This window comes from Heptranchias perlo, chromosome 14 (genome assembly GCF_035084215.1).
Source record: "Heptranchias perlo isolate sHepPer1 chromosome 14, sHepPer1.hap1, whole genome shotgun sequence".
Taxonomy (NCBI): Eukaryota; Metazoa; Chordata; class Chondrichthyes; order Hexanchiformes; family Hexanchidae; genus Heptranchias; species Heptranchias perlo.
Genome location: NC_090338.1, coordinates 16,893,102 through 16,912,968, shown reverse-complemented (window position 1 = coordinate 16,912,968; position 19,867 = coordinate 16,893,102). Strand labels below are relative to the sequence as shown.

Here is a 19,867-nt window from a genome sequence, read left to right as displayed (position 1 = left end):
CTGCTTGTATTGGGGAATCTCGCTGAGGAGCTTTCGCTAGTAATACTACTTCAACTTTATTTGTATTTTAAATAATTCCTTTCCAAATTATTTGTACATGGGGATAATTTTCAACTTCAGCACCTGTGTAGTAACCTGGCAGAGTGGATTGTTTGCCTGTTGTGGAACCCACTTGATTTCCATCTGCTCCGCCAGGTTACTGCCCAGGCAGTAAAATTGAAAATTACTCCTATTACTTCAGTCCTGATGATAATTATGCAAATTTAGGATCCTGTTTCAATTCCATGTGCTTTATTTCTAATTTTTCTGTGTTTCACTGTGCAGGTCAAGGAACGGCCTGATGTTGGCGTATATATTAAAGACCTTTCTGGTTATGTAGTAAACAATGCAGATGACATGGACCGCATTATGACTTTGGGGAATAAAAACCGTAAGTTTAAAAAAAATTGATAAGGCATGCATGGTTTTAAGAATGCTCTTTTTGTCCCAGGATTCTCAGTCTGTATTTTGGAAATTTGTTGACCATTGAAGTATTTTTTGATTTTTTTTCTCCCCCTAAAAAGACCCCAGTCAAATTGTCTATTTGCCTTTTCTATCAGTTGAAATATACTGCAAATGGATCAGAGGCATCAACTCTAATTAAAAGAGCCAAATCTAATTTCACCTAGCAATTCCTAGAGTAGATTTTTTTTTTGAATATATTACTCCATTTTAAAATGGTTTAGGCATACACCCTTAATCCAACCAATCCCACTAATCTCTGAGCTGTCTCCAGGTTAGATACAATGATGGGTACAATGGACTCAACATTATCCCTATCCCTGTAGGCCTTATAAACTGGATTATGTTGAATCAGAGTAGGAATGTACAATCCTGGGTCCCTAAGCACGTCGCTATTGAAAATGGTGGCCCTGGTGTAGTGCTTATTCATTTTTCATAAACTTTAGTGAAAATTTAGGATATGTTCATTTTTTTAATTTGGTAGAATGTTAGGAATAGCATCATCACAAACAAAATCCTTCCTACACCATAACGTTTCTTTTTAAAGTTCCCTGATGTAGAGGTGTTAATTGTTGTGGGTGAGATGGAGTGTGTCAGCTCTGACCTTGGAGTGCCTTTGTCTTGTGCTACTGTGCCAGTTCACTCCTTTTTCCTGTGGCACCCTGAACAGTATTGATAAATTTGTACTTGTATTGGTTATTGAATTCAAAAACATAATTACTTATGTGCTTAATAGCTTTCAAACTGAGGGAGCAACTTCAAACTGAAGCCTGGATGAAAAGGCAGTATTCTAACAAACTGTTGCAGAGTCCCCTCATAAGAGAAAGGAGAATGACAACCCCTACTTCATGGGCTGGCTTTGAGTAATAGTCCTGGAGGGTACCTCAGTCCTGTTTTGCATCTCATTTTTAAAAACTGGCAAAATGTTGATATTGATGCTTTGTTTCCTTCTAGGTTCTGTTGGTGCCACAAATATGAATGAGCACAGCTCCCGTTCTCATGCTATTTTCACCATTACCATTGAGTGTAGTGAAAAAGGAGTTGATGGAAATATTCACGTTCGCATGGGCAAGCTGCACCTCGTTGATCTTGCAGTAAGAATTGGCAGAATATCTAGAGAATGCTTATTAAGTGGCAGAGTACTCTGCCCTTTTTATTTTAAAAGTTAAATACTAGCCACATTTGCGGTTTACTTTTCTAACTTTAACCTGCACTCCTGCAGAATTTGTAGCATCTCTTAAAATCTTGATTTAAAAAAAAATTCTAATTGTTGTTTCTTACTGAAGCCCAAGTTTCACTTCTTTCTGTCCCTTCTCCCTTCCAGTTTCCTTCTTGTATTCAGTCTTTTGTTCCTCCTACAATCCACAGGATTTTAAAACTCAAGCTGATCATCACCTAATCACTATTTTCAGATTTACTTCATCTTCTCTTTTAAATCTTGCTGGTGTTCTGCACTATGGATGTTGACTTTATTTATGTTTCTCAATTAAAGTTTTAAAAAATACAGTAAATCACTTGAATACTTCTCCAAATTGTGCTGTAGTATTCTCAAACATTTTTGCAATTGTGTATTAACACAGCTGCTAAAATTGCCATAAGCCCTTGGTCACAAAAACTTGACTTTAGAATTGGAATAAAGTCATGACCCTTAAATTTAGTATTTATTTCTTACTTTTATACACATTGTCCATCAACTTCCATTTAATAGTTCACAAACTGGTGTCAATTTTAAATTGTTGTCATTCTTAGCTTGGCCCAGTGGTAGCTTTCTTGCCTTCAAGTCGGGATTGTGTTTCAAGCCCCACTCCTGAATTTGAGCACATAGTCTAGGCTGACACTTTGCTGTAGGGAGTGCTGCTTTCCTGGAGATATTTTCTTTCAGATGAGATGGTAAATCGAGATCCTGTCTATCTATTTAGGTGAACGTAAAAGACCCTATGGCACTATTTGAAGAAGAGGAGGGAAGTTCTCCTGGTGTCCTGGCCAATATTTATCGCTCTACCAGCACCTCCAAAACAGATTAACTAGTCTCATTATTGTTTGTTTGACCTGCTGTGTGCAAATTGGCTGTCACATTTGCCTACATTATAATAGTGACAATACTTCAAAAGTAAATTCATTGACTGTGAAGCGCTTTGGAACATCTGAGGATGTGAAAGGTGCTATATAAATGCAAGTTTTTTCTTTGGTGCTTTCCTAATTAGCAGCAGCTGCAGGCAACTGCTGTTAATGCACTCTCTGATCATGATTACACTTTCTCTGCGTCTCTTTTTGCCCACCTTTTGCGTTTCCCCTCTTTTTCTCTTTTTTTATTTCCTCCTCCCCCTCCCACACATACATTATTTATGACAGTACAGAAATAGCATCTTGGTACAGTTATATGTTCTTATTTGTATGAATGCAGGTTACTCCCTATCTGACAGCATTGTGGGAGTACCTTCACCACATGGACTGCAGTGGTTCAAAGAAGGCGGCCCACCACCACCTTCTCAAGGGCAACTAGCGATGGCCAATACATGCCAGCCTTGCCAGCGATGCCCACATCCTGAGAATGAGTTTTTAAAAATGCAAAATTTTAAAAAATATATAGCTGTAGATGTAAATGTATAATAAAAGTGTAATCGGTGTGTAAGTGTGAAACTGTACCCGAACACTGGACCAGTGTCCCATGAAATGAGTTCAAATCCCACCATGGCAGTTGGAGAATTTGAATTCAGTTCAAAAACAAATCAGAAATTAACACTAATTGATATAAATCACATGGATACAATTAACACAGCTACTACATAGATTTCCGTTCTTGGGACAATTGAGTTTTCTGCTTTTACAGCAAGGACAAATAATTAAATCCATGGGTGATCTGGGTGGGCAAGTGAATGATGAAGTCAGACTGGACCTAAGGTGGCTGCCTGATGGATCGTTATTGGGAGTCCACAGGGTAAGAGGATAGTCTCAATCCTCTGCCTTTTAAGGGGCAAAACGCTCAGTAAAGTGAATGAAATTTCTATTGCAGAATTATATATTCTATTTATATTTATCTTCATGGATAAAATCTGCAAAGAAATTAAGTTAGAATTTAGTGGAATTATTACCCTATCCACTCTTGCCCCCTACCCTACCCTCTTACTCTACCCCTTCCCATCCTCCCCCTGGCCTCACCTCTCCATTGCCCCCTTCAGCCCCTCCCACACCACTGGCAGGAAGGAGTAATTGCAGCGTGACAAGCTTCCATACAGTTTCCATTATAAATGTGGGCATGGGAGTTAAAGGACAGAATCTGGTACTTTAAAATAGAGACTGAATTACATCTACGTTCCTTGTTTCGAATAACCCCCCACCCTCTAACACTACTTCACCTGAAGGCTACATTTGGCCTTGACTCCCCATGTGCAATGCCATGGGAAATTGACTGTCATTTATAATACTCACTCAAAAGTATTCTGAAGAAGAAATGTGTTTTTACATTGGCCTTTTGACATATTTGATTTCACCTTTTCAGACTACCAACCTTACTGTCTCACCATTACAATATCTGTCCATTTCTCAAATGAGTCCAGAGTTATGGGGGGTAATTTTACCAACGCGCCCACTTCCGGGTTTGACCCAGGCACATTTGGATGTGTGCATACAACAGACACCCGGAAGTCCCGCCCCCACTTAAAGCCGGCAGGCTGGTACTTAAAGGGGAAATGTACCTCATTGCGATAGTTGAGTTACTTATGTTATTATTTATTACAAAAGTAAAATAAATTTAACCGTACCTGTTCGGGTTTCCCATCGCTTTTTATTCACGTCAGGTGAAAGCAAGCGGGAGGGGTCAGAACCATAAGGTGAGTGCCTTTATTGCACTGCTTATGGCCCTGGAGGAGCAAGAGTGCTTCAAGCAGGCCTAACAAGCTCACCTGGTGCGACATGACCTTGCAATCGGCTGTCCCCCGATTGGAACCCCCTCCTGTGCACGCTCGATGCTGGAACCCCCCGCCACGATGCCGTCCACGTCCCCTCAACCCCACCCCCTTCGATTTTTCCAGGGCCCACGATCTCCCTCCCGCCTCCTATCTGATTCGCTCTCCTTTTCCTTCTGACAGGCAACCTGGTGCATGGGAAAACCGGGAGCACAAATACTTACCTTCAATTGAGTTGCAATTGCAGATTGCGATGCACTCATTTGGTTTCCGGGCTGGGTTCCCAGCCCCAAGTTAAAATCATGCCCATGGTCTCAACTATCATTCCTGGCAATCCATTCCAGGTGTTGTTGCACTCTTTGCAAATAAATACTTCCTTCACAACCTGAGAAATGATAAAACAATCTTTTATTTAGAGACCGTTCATCTGGGAGAAAAATAAAGTCTTCCATATTTGTGTTATCTGTTAATACTACAATGGGGACCAAAATTGATGGGAATTTAATGAACACTGACAATTTAAAGATTTGATAACTAGCATACTGTGTGTGTGTGTGTGTGTGTAATTTTGGCAAGGCTAACGTATTTTTTTGCCAAAAATAAATTGAATTTTATCCCTCTGTATTCATGGTCTGTACATAATAGTTAAACAAAATTGAGTACAAATATAAAGTTCCATTGAAACATGCACATCCAAAAGGTCACAACCTGTCTTTTCTCTTTACAGATGCTAACTGATGTTTTGCGCATTTCAGCATTTTCTGTTTTTATTATAGATAAAAATGAAGATTTTTCTTAAAGTATATGTCGGATACAACATTTGTAACCACAAAAATTAAAAGTAATAATGAGCACTTTTACAAGAATATGTTGAGTGGCAAAGGATTGATCCCATCATATGTGCTTGCAGGGTTCAGAAAGACAAGGAAAGACTGGAGCCACAGGACAGCGATTAAAAGAAGCAACAAAGATCAACCTCTCATTGTCCACGCTGGGTAACGTTATCTCCGCCCTTGTTGATGGTAAAAGTACACATGTGCCCTACCGTAACTCTAAACTGACACGTCTACTCCAGGATTCATTGGGAGGCAATTCAAAGACTATGATGGTGAGTCTTTTCTTCTTTCTATTGATACATATAATACATTGAGGATAATTGATGTAAATTTTGTGAGATTAGACTGTATTTAAACAATGTGAACAGCATATGCTTTGACAACCAATTGTTTCTATAATTCAGGAGCCATCTTGTGGAAAGTGGCTAAATAAGTAAAATTGTAGCACTTCTTATAGAAACAGGTCTATTCCCATAGCTACAACAGAATAAAAATATTCTTTAGGCTTTCCTCTATCACATACAATGGCAAACCTTTTCCGCAAGGGTGAGAGGAGAGGGTAACGCTGTGACTTAAAATGTAACCACTTTAGGCTCCAGGACTTTTATTGAAAGGTAAAATCCGGTGTTGTCAGCTACAAGATTCACATTAACTGATGGGCTGTTTAGTTTTTCTGCATCTTTAAAAAGATTTTGATAGAAGTTGACTACCTACTTTTAAATGGTGAAAAATTTATTTTACTGATTAAGTTTAGTGCTAGGATGTGGGTCCCTCCCAAATTCCTTTTTGACTTAACAACTTCCTTGGACCACAAACCACCTGCAGCTACCTGGATGAATGGACAAGCTAGTTCCAGGGTTCTGTGTTCACTTCCCCTTGTGGGGAGGCATCTAGGGTCCGAGCGGGTGGGCTCGTGGCGGGGGGCTCCGAAAATCGGGGATTCCCGGGGCGGGTCCAGAGCCTGGCTCTAAAGCGCCCACTTCCGGGTTCTCCAGTGATGCGCTTAGATGCGCGCGCAGCCCCCGCATGCGGGACTCCCGCCGGCAATTAAAGCTGGCGGGGTCCCACTTAAATCAATTAATGTGATAGTTCAGGTCGTTAGGGGACCAGATTTGTAGGATATTTTAGGAGGGGTGGGATTTTCATCCAAACTGAGCGTGTTTCCCGAAGAACACCCCCACTTGAAATGGACGTGTTGCAGCCACCAGCCCGTGGGAGCTGCAAAGGTCCATTTGACAGGTGGGGGGTGGGGGGGGAGACCCTCACTCATTGAAGGAGGCCACTCTGTCACTTTGGACAAAGTTTGGCTTGCAACACCCTCCTCCTAACAATAATATTTACAAACTTGCAACCTCAACCCCGGTGTGCAGACACATTTACCTACCTTGCGGACCCCCTCAAATGTACATCTTCCGGATGGGGGCCGCCATAGCTGCAGTCATGACCGCCTTGGAGGACGAACAGCATCGCCGGCCACGCCGTCCACCTCAGACACATGGAGCTCCACAACACAGTGCTGTGACACATCCACCTGCACAGCAGGAGGGAGGGCAACCGCAGAGAGAGATGCGTTGCTGAAGGCACTACCCTCGCCACAGGGTCTACAGACTGAGGCTCAGATCCCTGGACCTCTCTGAGCAGCAGTGCACACGGAGGCTCAGAGTCACTCGACATGCAGTCGTACACATCTGCAGCCTCCTTCATGCCGAGCTGCTCCTGGCTGGCCCGAGCAGCATCTTCTTACCTGTCTCTGTCAAAGTCACCACTGCCCTCAACAACTTCTCCTCCCCATCCTTCCATTGTGCCACCGGGGACATCGCCGGCGTCTCTCAGTCGTCTGCACAAAAGAGCCCTGCAAATGCACCTACACCCACTCAGGAGTGACACAATGGGTGGCATCGGTTGTGGGTCTTCACGGTGAACCTCAGGAAAGGGCATTATTGCACAAACCAGACAAGATTTACAAAGACGTGGCAGTAGTGGTGACTATATAATATGTAATGTGAGTTGATCAGAAATCAAATATAAGTAAAAACCATGACAAACCCTCAAACACCCTTGTGCATCCCCTTCATGCTCACGACACATTTGCCTTACGCTTCCTACTACACATATGTGATGCATGCCCTGTGGCTGCAGCACAGGTAGTGGCAGGTTGGGTGAGGCTGACCATGAAAGAGATGCATGAGAGGGTGAGTATGAGATAGAGCCATGAGATTGTATGAGGATTGGGTTGAGTGGTAGTGGCGGGATGAGGACTGGGGAGGTGGTGAGTAAGTGCAGGTAAGATGAGGATGAGGTTTGAGTGGGTGTGAGGAATGATGTGATAGAGTAGTGTTGGCAGTGCAGAAGGAGATGTGCGGTGGGGGCGGTGATGTGGCAGACGGAGTGTAGGAGAATGAGTAAGTGTACTCACTTCGGCTGACCTACTTAGGTCATTGAAGCACCTCCTACACTGTATGCAGGTGCGTGGTATGTTGGTGGTGCTGGTGACCTCCTCTGCCACCTCGAGCCAGGCCTTGGTGGCAGAGGCTGGCCAGTTCCTCCTGTCCGCCAGGTGGAAGATCTCCCTCCTCCTCCTCACCCCATCCAGTAAGACCTGGAGTGAAGCATCATTAAACCTGGGAGCAGCCTTCCCCCTGGGATGCTGCATGCTGTAATTTTGCCTATTTTCTGCAGCATCAGTCAGTGGAGGACTGCCCCTTTAAATAGGGCTCTTCCAGCTGACAGCCTATGATGCGGGTGCGCAGTCCCCCCGCTGTGCAGCTTTCCAATGCGAAACCTGGAAGCCACGGTAAGCGGCTTCAATTAGGCTGCGATCGTGTGGGGAACCCACCGATTTTACTGGGCAGGTTACCCACGCGCCCAGTCGACCCCCCGCTGCCAACCCGCCTCCCTCCTAATATCGAGCCCTTAATCTCTGCTTGGCATCTCCTTACAACTATGTAGCAAAGATTGACAACTTGGTAGCATGGAGGATCGAACTTACATCACCTTTTTCTGTTTACATTTTTTTTTAAATCAGTGTGCAAACATTGGACCAGCAGATTACAATTATGATGAAACCATCAGTACTTTACGATATGCAAACAGAGCAAAGAATATAAAGAATAAAGCCAGAATTAATGAAGACCCTAAAGATGCATTGTTGCGCCAGTTCCAGAAGGAAATCGAGGATCTTAGGAATAAACTGAAGGAAGGTATGGACCTCTGATGTAGAGGAACATTGAGCTACTGATGAAATAAGGATATTTGATAAATTGAAATTTTTGATGATTTGCAGGGGAAGAAATCTCTGGTTCGGAAATCAGTGTCTCTGAAGACGATGATGAAGAAGGGGAAAGTGGAGAGGGGGGAGAGAAGAGAAAGAAACGAAGAGGTAGCCATTTAAAATAAACTTGGATTATATCCCTATTTAATAAATAATGTAAATTGGGATAGGAGTATTCAAATTTAATGTGATAGTAAACTCTGTTCTACAGTGGACTTGTACAGGTCAGAAAGAATTAGTTTTTGGGTTTTATTATTTTTTTTTGTTTCTTCCCTCTCTGCTTACCCAAATTTGGAAGTGTGTGTGTGTGTGTGTGTGTGTGAGAGAGCCTCAACTTTTGTTTAGCTAAAGTAATGGTGCTCCATTTAAAAAAAAATTGTGCATCAATATAAAACTTAAATGGCAATCCTGTGAACCTGTGTGCTGCTGTACTAATATGGTGCATTAATGACATGCAGACTGTGTATTTATGCCTGTAATTTTTTTTCCATTCATTCTCGGGATGTGGGGGTTACTGGCAAGGCTGGCATTTATTTCCCTTCCCATTGAGAAGGCCTTCTTGAATCGCTCAAATATATATAGTGACAGTCTTATTATTCTTTGTAGAGGTTTGATACAACTGAGTGGCCTGCTGGGCAGTTACAGTCTAAAGGACATTAATGAACCAGTTGAGTTTTTACGACAACTGATACTTTTTATTTGCAGATTTTTTAAAAACTGAATTCAAATTAACAAACTGCCATAATGGGATTTGAATTTGTGTTCTATGGATATCAGTCCAGACCTCTGGATTGCTCGTCGAGTAACATAACCACTATGCTACCGTGCCACTTTTGATCATGCATGGCTATTCTAGTGTATCACCTAGTATCTAACTGCAAAGGGGAAATGATCTATTGTCATTTCTCCCTATCTTGTGGAGAATGGGTGCAGCACAGGGGCAACTAAAAAGAGAGGAGAAACTAACTAAAAAGGTTGACTCTGCCAGAAGATTGATGTGGAGATGCCGGTGATGGACTGGGGTTGACAAATGTAAGGAATCTTACAGCACCAGGTTATAGTCCAACTGTTTTATTTGAAAATCACAAGCTTTCGGAGGCTTTCTCCTTGGTCAGGTGAAATGTGACAGATTGAGACACAGATGAGAAAATAAGTGTTCTAAAACGTCATAGAATCTTACAGCACAGAAGGATGCCATTTGGCCCATTGTGCCCGTGCTGGCTCTTTGAAAGAGCTATCCAATTGCTACCACTCTCCCGCTTCTTCCCCTTTTCTTTCTTTTATTGTAAATGAGGTCATATCAAATATTTAGGGCTAATAAAGATTTAGAGAGAGGAGCACATGAGAGAGCACACATTTAAACGAATAATTCTGTGCAGCTTAGAAATGTATATGTTCTACTTGGTTCACCAAAAAGGGGTAAGCACTTATTCCCTTTATTTCAAAGCATTAGGTTGTAAGTAAGATATGTTATTGATAGAAACAGTCATTTGAGTGAAGTGGATGAAAGGAGAACATGCTGCAAAGAAATGGAGGTGGAAGATCCTAACTAAATTCACTAACACCATTAAATGCCCGACTGTTAATGTATACAACACCAATCAGTCTTTTGTTTTGGTCATCTGGGTGTCTCGCATCCATGGAAACCCATCACCATACTTAAGAATTTTTCAACCCAACTATTAAGAAAGCCATCTAAAGTATTGTTTCCGTTTGCCTGATGCGTCTTACCATAGGAAAGAGAACTTTGGGGCAGGTTAACCAGAACCTAGGCCTAGGGCTCCCAATTGGGTGCAAGTACACTGCTAAAGTTTCACCAGCAAAGAGCACTGATAAGTTTTATGCAGCTTGCCCAATGAGGGACACCCTCTCTGTTTAAGGCGTTGGCTTGTGGAGTTACCTGAATCTGAGGGGGAAGAATCTATACCCCAGCGATAGGTCAGTTAGCCACACTGGTCAACCACCAATAGCACCCTTGATTATTGGAGTACTGTAGACCTGCCTGGTTCAGGTATTCGAACATCAAATCTGCAGCATAAGATTAATATGAGTTCCAGTTTCCCGTTGTCGAACCATCTCAATCCCAAAGAGATCCTACTTGTGTCCATCCTCGTCCCCCTCCCTCCACCCCTGGAGAATAGTCTCTATTTGATCATTAGATAACCGATAGCATAGCATTGATCATTTGTTAGGTCATGGAGTAGATATCAGGAACTCCTCCTGAGTGGCATTTTGAGCAGCACAAGTCACCATAAAATATGTGAATGCATTGCCATCATCTTCTTGACCTCAACATGGACAAACACAGTTCCCCCATTGAACAATAGTTTCACCAGTTGGAGGTGCAGAATTTCAGCAGCAATTATGGTGGAGTCCTAAATAATAGAGCATGTGTTCTTATACCTGACTTGCCAAGTATGACCTTCTAGCAGCTATTTAATGCTGAGTTTCACCAATTCTTCGTCAGTTATATGATTGACATCTCTCTCCAGTGTGATGGAATGACCTAAGCAGGATACCATGTAACGTACCAGCCACTTGATGTTCTAGATGTCCAAATACAGTGTTGAGTCCCAGGCTTGCTCATTACTGACAGCCTAAACCTGATCCTCGTGAGGGGCTTTGGCAAATAGACACACCTGCCGTGAGACTGATTTCCCATACTAGAGTGCTGAACATCATTAGGGCCAGAGCTATCCCTCCCTGCAACAGTTTTGCCTTTGTTACACAAATCTAGCTCTCAGCTTGATTCTGGATCTGCAAATGGGCTGAAGAAAGCTCTTCTGTTGCATGTATATGACATTCATGTTATGTGCTACAAGTCTAACATGAACTGGGACTTTGTCATTGAAAATAATAAGGAAAAGACAGCACACAATACAAATCAGGAATTGTTTATATTTAAATATGTCCCTTTTAGAGGTTGTTGTTGATTAGGAGAAACACACCAAAATGTGTAAACCAATTTAAAAATAAAACAATGGCATGTGTAAAGATCACTATAAAATGCAATACTGGCTAGCACATATTTCACTAGGAAACCCTGTGTCTGGTGTCATTGTATCTACTTCACGGTAGGTCTTGGTTTAAAACCCCCAACCTTTGTGGGACATGTACAGGATTACACTTACACTGATGTTTCCCTTTAATTTAGAAGAATAAAATCTTCAAAGAAATTGCCCTGCATCATGTTACGGCATTGCGCCTTTGTATAAATTTGCTATAGTTCTTTCCTATACCCTTTTCTGCCAATTCAGCCCGCTTGATTGGCACCCCATCCACCACCCTAAACATTCACTCCCTTCACCACCGGCGCACTGTGGCTGCAGTGTGCACCATCCACAGGATGCACTGCAGCAACTCGCCAAGGCTTCTTCGACAGCACCTCCCAAACCCACGACCTCTACCACCTAGAAGGACAAGGGCAGCAGGCGCATGGGAACAACACCACCTGCACGTTCCCCTCCAAGTCACACACCATCCCGACTTGGAAATATATCGCCGTTCCTTCATTGTCGCTGGGTCAAAATCCTGGAACTCCCTTCCTAACAGCACTGTGGGAGAACCGTCACCACATGGACTGCAGCGGTTCAAGAAGGCGGCTCACCACCACCTTCTCAAGGGCAATTAGGGATGGGCAATAAATGCCGGCCTTGCCAGCGACGCCCACATCCCGTGAACGAATAATAAAAAAAAAAAAAATTTTTGTATGGTTTTTAACTGTGAGCCCTGCACATGATTTTTGTTTTAACCCTTCTACAGAGAAAATTTGCATGTGTATTTGAAACATCACATCTAGCAGTAATAAAGTTTACTCTTCCTCCTCTCCCCTTGCAATTATGCTTGCCCTCAGTCAGGAATGTGTGATGTTTGAGCCGTAGAATCATAGAATCTTACAGCACAGAAGGAGGCTACTTGGCTCCTCGTGCTTGTGCCGGCTCTTTGAAAGAGCTGTCCAATTTAGTCCCACACCCCAGCTTTTTCCCCATAACCTTGCAAATTAGTGCTCTTCAAGTACATGTCCAGTTGCCTTTTGAAAGTTCCGATGGAATCTGCTTCCATCACCCTTTTCAGGTAGTGTGTTCCAGATCTTAACAACCCTCTGTGTGAAAATTTTTTTTCCTCATTTCCTCTCTAGTTCTTTTGCCAATTATTTTAAATCTTTGACCTCTGGTTATTGATCCACTTGCCAGAGGAAACAGTTTCTCCCTAATTGCTCTACCAAAAGCCCTCATTATTTTGAATATCTCTATTAGGTATCTCTCTAATCTTCTCTGCTCTAAGGAGAACAATCCCAGCTTCTCCAACCTCTCCACATAACTGAAGTCCCTCATCCCTGGTTTCATCTTGGTAAACCTCCTCTGTACCCTCTCCAAGGCGTTGACATCTTTCCTAAACTGCGGTGCCCAGAATTATGCTCAGTACTCCAGCTGAGGCCTAACCAGTGATTGTGAAGGTTTAGCATGACTTCCTTATTTTTGTATTCAGTGCCCCTATTTACAAAGACAAGTATCCCAAATGCTTTCTTAACTGCCTTCTCAACTTGCTCTGCCACCTTCAAAGATTTGTCAACATGCATCCCCAGGTCCCTTTGCTCTTGTACCCCCCTCAAAACAGTACCATTTAGATTATACTGCCTCCAAGTTGTTCCTCCCAAAGTGCATCACTTCACACTTCTCTGCGTTCATGGGATGTGGGCATCGCCTGCAAGGCCAGCATTTATTGCCCATCCCTAATTGCCCTTAAGAAGGTGGTGGTGAGCAGCCTTCTTGAACCGCTGCAGTCCGTTTGGTGAAGGTTCTCCCACAGTCCTATTATGTAGGGAGTTTCAGGATTTTGACCCTGTGACGATGAAGGAACGGCGATATATTTCCAAGTCAGAATGGTGTGTGACATGGAGGGGACGTGCAGGTGGTGGTGTTCCCAAGTGCCTGCTGCCCTTGTCCTTCTAGGTGGTAGAGGTCGCGGGTTTGGGAGGAGCTGTCGAAGAAGCCTTGGCGAGTTGCTGCAGTGCATCCTGTAGGTGGTACACACTGCAGCCATGATGCACCGGTGGTGAAGGGAGTGAATGTTTAGGGTGGTGGATGGGGTACCAAGCAGGCTGCTTTGTCCTGGATGGTGTTGAGCTTCATGAGTGTTGTTGGAGCTGCACTCATCCAGGCAAGTGGAGAGTATTCCATCACACTCCTGACTTGTGCCTTGTAGGTGGTGGAAAGGCATGGGGAGTCAGGAGGTGAGTCACTCGCCACAGAATACCTAGCCTCTGACCTGCTCTTGTAGCCACAGTATTTATATGGCTAGTCCAGTTAAGTTTCTGCCCATTTCACCAGTCTGTCTATGTCCTCCTGAAGTCTGCTACTATCCTCCTCATTATTTACTACGTTGCCAAGTTTTGTAACATCCGCAAACTTCAAAATTGTGCTCCGTATACCTAAGTCCAGGTCATTTATCTATAACAAGAAAGGCAATGGTCCTAATACTGATCCCTAAGGGACCCCACTGCATACTTCTCTCCAGTCAGAAAAGCATCCGTTCACCGCCACTCTCTGCCTCCCACCCATTAGCCAATTAAGTACCCATATTACTACCATCCCTTTAATCCCATGTGCTTCTAGTTTCGGAATAGGTCTTTTATGTGGTACTTTATCAAATGTCTTTTGAAAGTCCATATATACATCGACTGCACTACCTTCATCAACCCCCTCTGATAATTCATCAAAGAACTCAATCAGGTTAGTCTGACACAATTTGCTTTTAACAAATCCGTGCTGGCTATTCTTTATTAATCCATGTTTCTCCAATTGAGGATTTACTTTGTCCTTGACAATGGTCTCTAGTAGTTTTCCCAGCTGATTGGCCTGTAGTTACCAGGTTTATCGCTCTCCCCTTATTTGAATATGGGTGCAACATTTGCAATCCTCCAGTGCTGTGGCACCACTCCCATATCTAAGGAGGATTGTAAGATTGTGATCAGAGCCTCTGCTATCTCCACCCTTGCTTCTTTCAGCAACCTAGGATGCATCCCATCTGAACCGTGTGACTTGTTAACTTTGAGTGATGCCAACCTATTTAGCACCTTCTTTCTATTTATTTTTATCCTATCCAATATCTCTACTCCCTCCTCCTCTACTGTGGCATTAACTTCATTCTCTTTTGTGAAGACAGATGCAAAGTAGTCATTCAGTACCTCAGTCATGCCCTGTGCCTCCACAAGATTTTCTTTTTCCCTAATTGACCCCACTATTCCTTTAACTATCCTTTTACTTTTTATATGTTTACAAAAGATTTTTGGGTTCCTTATTATGTTACCTGCTAATCTTTTCTCCTGTTCTCTCTTTGCCCTTCTTATATCCTTTTTCAATTTTCCCCCTGCATTCTTTGTATTCTGCCTGGTTTTCTACTGTATTCTGTACCTCACATTTGTCATAAACCTCCTTTTTCTGTTTTAGGTTAACCTCTATTTCCGTCATCCAGGGAGCTTTAGTTTTGGATGCCTCATCTTTCCTCCTTATGGGAATGTGCTTGGCTTGCACCCAAACTATCTCTACCTTGAAGGCCTGCCATTACTCATTTATGTCTTCTTGGCCAATATTTGTTTTCAGTCCACCTGTACTAGATCCCTTCTCAAATCACTAAAATTGGCTCTCTACCAGTTGGGTAGTTTCACCGTTGATTTTTCTTGGTAACTATTTTAAATCTAATTATATTATGATCACTATTACCCAGAAGTTCTCCCACTGAAACACACTCCACTTGCCCTACTTCATTCCCCAGAACTAGACCCAGCATTGCTTCCTTCCTCGTTGGGGCTAGAAATATACTGATTAAGAAAGTGTACACATTTTAGGAATTCTACACCCTCCTTGCCCTTTACACTTTTCCTCTCCCCAGTCTGTATTAGGATAATTGAAGTCCCCTACAATTACTGCTCTATTATTTTATATTTCTTTGAAATTTACCTACAGATTTACTCCTCTATCTCCTTTAGTAACCAATGACTTTGCTAAACAGCAAATGGCACAGACTCAACCTGATGTAGTTTTCTGACTTATTTGGTCATTTTGTTTTCTTTCTGTGTAAAATGAAGTGACTTTGGCTTAGTTGCTGCTCTCTCATCTCCAAGTCAAAAACACGTGGATTCAAGCACCAGTCCAGAACTTGAGCACATAACTTTGGCTGACACTGCAGTGCAGTACTAAGGAAGTGCTGCACTGATGGCGCTGCCGTCTTTCGGATGAGACATTAAACTTAGGTCCTGTCTGCTCTCTCAGATGGATGTAAAAGGTCCCATATTCAAAGAAGAGCAGGGGAGTTCTCTCAGTGTCCTGGCCGTCATTTATTTCTCAATCAACACCTCCCAAAAAAAAAATGATCTCTTTGCTGTTTGGGACCTCTAGCTTTGGTCTCCCCACAAGTGGAAACATTTTCTCTACGTCTATTCTATTAAACCCTTTCATTATCTTAAAGACCTTTATCAGTTCACCCCTCAGCCTTCTCTTTTCTAGAGAAAAGCGCCCCAGCTTGTTCAGCCTTTTGTGATAAGAATATCCTCTCAGTTCTGGTATCGTCCTTGTGAATCTTTTTTACACCTTCTCCAATGCTTTGCTTTTTGCTTTTTATAACATGGAGACCAGAACTGTGCACAAGTGTGGTCTAACCAAGGTTCTATACAAGTTTAACATAACTTCTCTGCTTTTCAATTCTATCCCTCTAGAAATGAACCCAAGTGCTTGGTTTGCCTTTTTATAGCCTTATTTACCACTTTTAGTGATTTGTTTATCTGTACCCCTCGATCCCTTTGCTCCTGTACCCCATTTAGACTCTTATTATCCAAGCAGTGACCTTCTTATCCTTCCTACCAAAATGCACCACCTGTGCTACTGATTGGATGCTGCTTAACACTTCTTGCAAACCTGACCCCAGCTGTTCCATTTCTGTTGTTTTTCCCTGTCTGTCTTTTTCCTATACACAGCTTTCTTTTTTACAGGGGTGGAAAATTTAACTTGATCCAACTCTGTTGAGGGTAAATTTTAACTCAACGAACGGGTGGGTTGGGGGGTGCGTGGGAAGGTAAAAATCGTAAAAAAAAGTCAAACCTGACCCCAACCCGCCTCCAACATAAGCCCACTTCCGGTTTTAACAGAGGCGGGTCGAGGAGAGGGTGACCAACCCGCTCTCAGGTGGCGGGTCGGTCAATGAAATCTTTTAAGGACGCTGCGGGCCTCCATTTGGTATTTTATTTTTAACTCTTGGGAGTCAGGATTCCCGGGCCTTCTGCTTCATGCCACGTAAGAGGAGGTGAGAAGGCTCAGATCAGCAGTTAAGTGCCTTTTATTGCACTACTTGTGGGCCAGGAAGAGCAGGATAACCTACCTGCTGCGATCCCACACACGTGATCGGACAAACCCCACTCCCTTCTCCCAACCATCGTCTGTCCGTCCCGTCCCCCCCTCCCCCCAATGATCGGCCGAAGCCCTACCCACGAGCTCTGACCTGCCCCCCCACCCCCCAAATGACTGAGCTCCTGATGACCGACCCCCGCCCACCCCCCAGTCTAGGACTTACCTGCTCCCTGGGCTGCTCTCTCGTCCGACTGACAGTCAGTCTGGCTGATCTGTCGGGCGGGAAACCTACAGAAAAAAATTGAAAGACGTCCTTACATCAAAAGACGTCCGGGAAACCCATACTTCCAGGTTTCTTGTCATGAATTCCCTCCCCACTCCGGCCCTCTTCCTGGCTGCCCGTTAAAATTTGGCCCTTGATCTTTGGATTAATACTAGTAAAACATATCTTCTGAAAGACTAAACGGCTATAAATAATCCACCGTATTATACTAGTGCAGCTCTTAGCTTGACTAGACATGGTTTGCAAGTGTATACATTCCATTGCTTTAATCCAGTACTTTGGAAGGTAAGATTAATCAATGGTTTAATTAATGATGTGAAGATCTATGGAGCATATTTAATTTTCTTACTGGCTTAGTGGACTAGGACATTTCTATTGGCCTCAGTGGATTTACATACTCTTGGGGCCTGAACCAGTATATACTGAAAAGAATTTTCACGCCCTGCTTGAACTCTTCCTTTCTGAACTGCAAGCAAAACTGCTTTGATGGAAGAAAAACAAACCTGAAAGCATGTGTAAGACAAGTGTCTTTCATCATTGCTTGAGAAATACCCATGCCCATTATTCATTTTACCTACTAATTCCAAGTCACACATTTGTATCCTTCAATCATCACAGTATGTAAAAATGCCTTTAGGCAGTACTATTAATAAGATGTTGCTCCACATATTATAATTCATTAAAATAGCCTTGGCCATCATGCTGAGGTGTGCAGTTTCCTGTTAATATTGTGCAACATATATTTTAGGAATACAAATCCTATGGAAACCTTCCTACTATTTTATGAATCTTTACAATTTTTAGTGTGAAGCTAAATTGGGTCTTCACCCAAAGCTGCACTATTGTGAAGCGAAGTGACTTTTATTTTTATTCGTTTATGGGATGTGGGCGTCGCTGGCAAGGCCAGCATTTATTGCCCATCCCAACCGATCTATCCCTTGTATCAGGGACCATACCTCCTGCCACCCGATTTTAACTGCCATGCAGCCACTTCCCAGCCATTTTGGTTGGCAACAACATACTAATGAGGCCTTGCTGGAGGCTGCCTGCCGCCACTCCCAGACAGGCATTCCGCTCGCTTTGCCAAGTTCCTGCCTGGGCGTTAAAATCGAGCCCTATGTATCCAATAAAATGATAGAGCATTAGTCACAAGTCATAACTAGTGTGAGGTATTGATTTGGACTGTGCTGCCTTAAAGGTTAGTGTAATTTAAACAAAGCATAGTTTCTGTTCATTAATGATATCTTGTTAATTAACAATGGCCAGTTGGCCACCAACTGAAAATAAATGGTAGCTAAAATTGGTATAGTTGCCATCTAGATGTTGCTCAACCACAGTAAAGTCCATTTAAGATAAGTTTGTTATATGTCCTGCTATGTTTTTAGTGCTGTTTCAGCCTTTTAATTTAAATTGCAGTTGTTTGCCCTTAGTGTGGTTGGACAGATTAGATCCCAACAATAATAAATATTAAAGTAAACCTCATGGACAAAATAACCAGTCTCAATAGTACAAATTTCATTTCAAAAATAATGATTTTTCATGATTGCTATAGCAATAAGTTTCAATGGCTCCATTATTTTCTATGAAGTGTTGTAAATAGGAGAGGAAGAAAAAATGTTTTAAATATGCTGAAAGAAGCCCAAGTGTCAATGTTCCTCACTTTAATGTTCATCTGTGGAAGCTGCATTACTTACATAGAGTGCTGGCGTGTGTAAAGAATGGTAAAGTGCCACATATTATAAACCACTATTTCTCTGGGTTATTCACCCCTCATCCCCATAATCCTCCTTTGACGAAAGCAGCTATTCATACTGAAGTGTAGTTTCTTATAGCGGTATCGTTTTAAAGGTCCTGTTAGCTCTCCTGCAACTTGTCAAAGTGGCCATTCTTCATATGTGGGCCTCTGATCTTTGAATGCTGGAAAGGTATTTGGCTACTAGAGAGAGGGGAGAGGAATCACAGACAAGCCTAATCCTGTCCTCAATCAGTATCAGCAATTGCGTATAGACAGCCGAGCTCACTGGGTAGTGATCTGTATGAAAAACTTGAAAGGTATGCATTTATATAGTGCCGTACCATGTCTCAGAAATATCTCCGAGCTTAACACGCAATGAATATGGAGTGGGAACTTTGGCCTGTGTGTTTGTTTCTGCCCTAGCCCCTGGCATCAATATGTCCAATTGCAATACTTGCACTTTGGCTGAGACTGCTTAACTGCACAGACCAAGGATGAACCTCATGCTTTCCTGGTCCATATGGCTCAGCACCCTACTTTACTGAGTGATCAGGAAAGCCACTATTTCTTTCAATGTACAGTTTGAGCTGCTGGATTATTAATATACTTTGACAATATTGTCAATTTCACCTAATTTGGTTTGATGTAGGTAATCCAATTGTGTATATATGGACAGCTTGAATAATTAGCTTTGTAGCATACCAGTCTACTGACAGTAAGATATATAGCCATACTACTAATTCAACAATCTGGTTGGTACTAAATGATTTATAATGGGTTTATCAACAGAGTAGACCAGACTGTAGCACAATTTGGTGAATCTTATCGTTATTTTTACATAATTAGCCTTTTGGTCATTTTTAAAGCTAAATTTAACAATATCACAACTTAATGTAGCTGTCCCAACCGTACACCAAGTATTTCAGAGATCTTTTAGGACGTTGTATGTGTTATGACACTGTTTTATCTCTTAATAAATCATAGGATGATATGC

The 19,867-nt window shown here is 42.5% G+C and overlaps 1 protein-coding gene across 2 annotated transcripts in view; it reads left to right on the top strand.

Annotated features, from left to right (window-relative positions):
- The window catches only part of kif3a (kinesin family member 3A), a 79,626-nt gene that overhangs the window by 22,928 nt on the left and 36,831 nt on the right, over positions 1-19,867 (top strand). For both annotated transcript variants that reach the window (XM_067996067.1, XM_067996068.1), the window contains exons 5-9: positions 325-430; positions 1,456-1,595; positions 5,317-5,514; positions 8,268-8,442; positions 8,526-8,621. In XM_067996067.1, the coding sequence (XP_067852168.1) occupies positions 325-430; positions 1,456-1,595; positions 5,317-5,514; positions 8,268-8,442; positions 8,526-8,621 (715 nt within the window). The remainder of the gene's footprint in view (positions 1-324; positions 431-1,455; positions 1,596-5,316; positions 5,515-8,267; positions 8,443-8,525; positions 8,622-19,867) is intronic.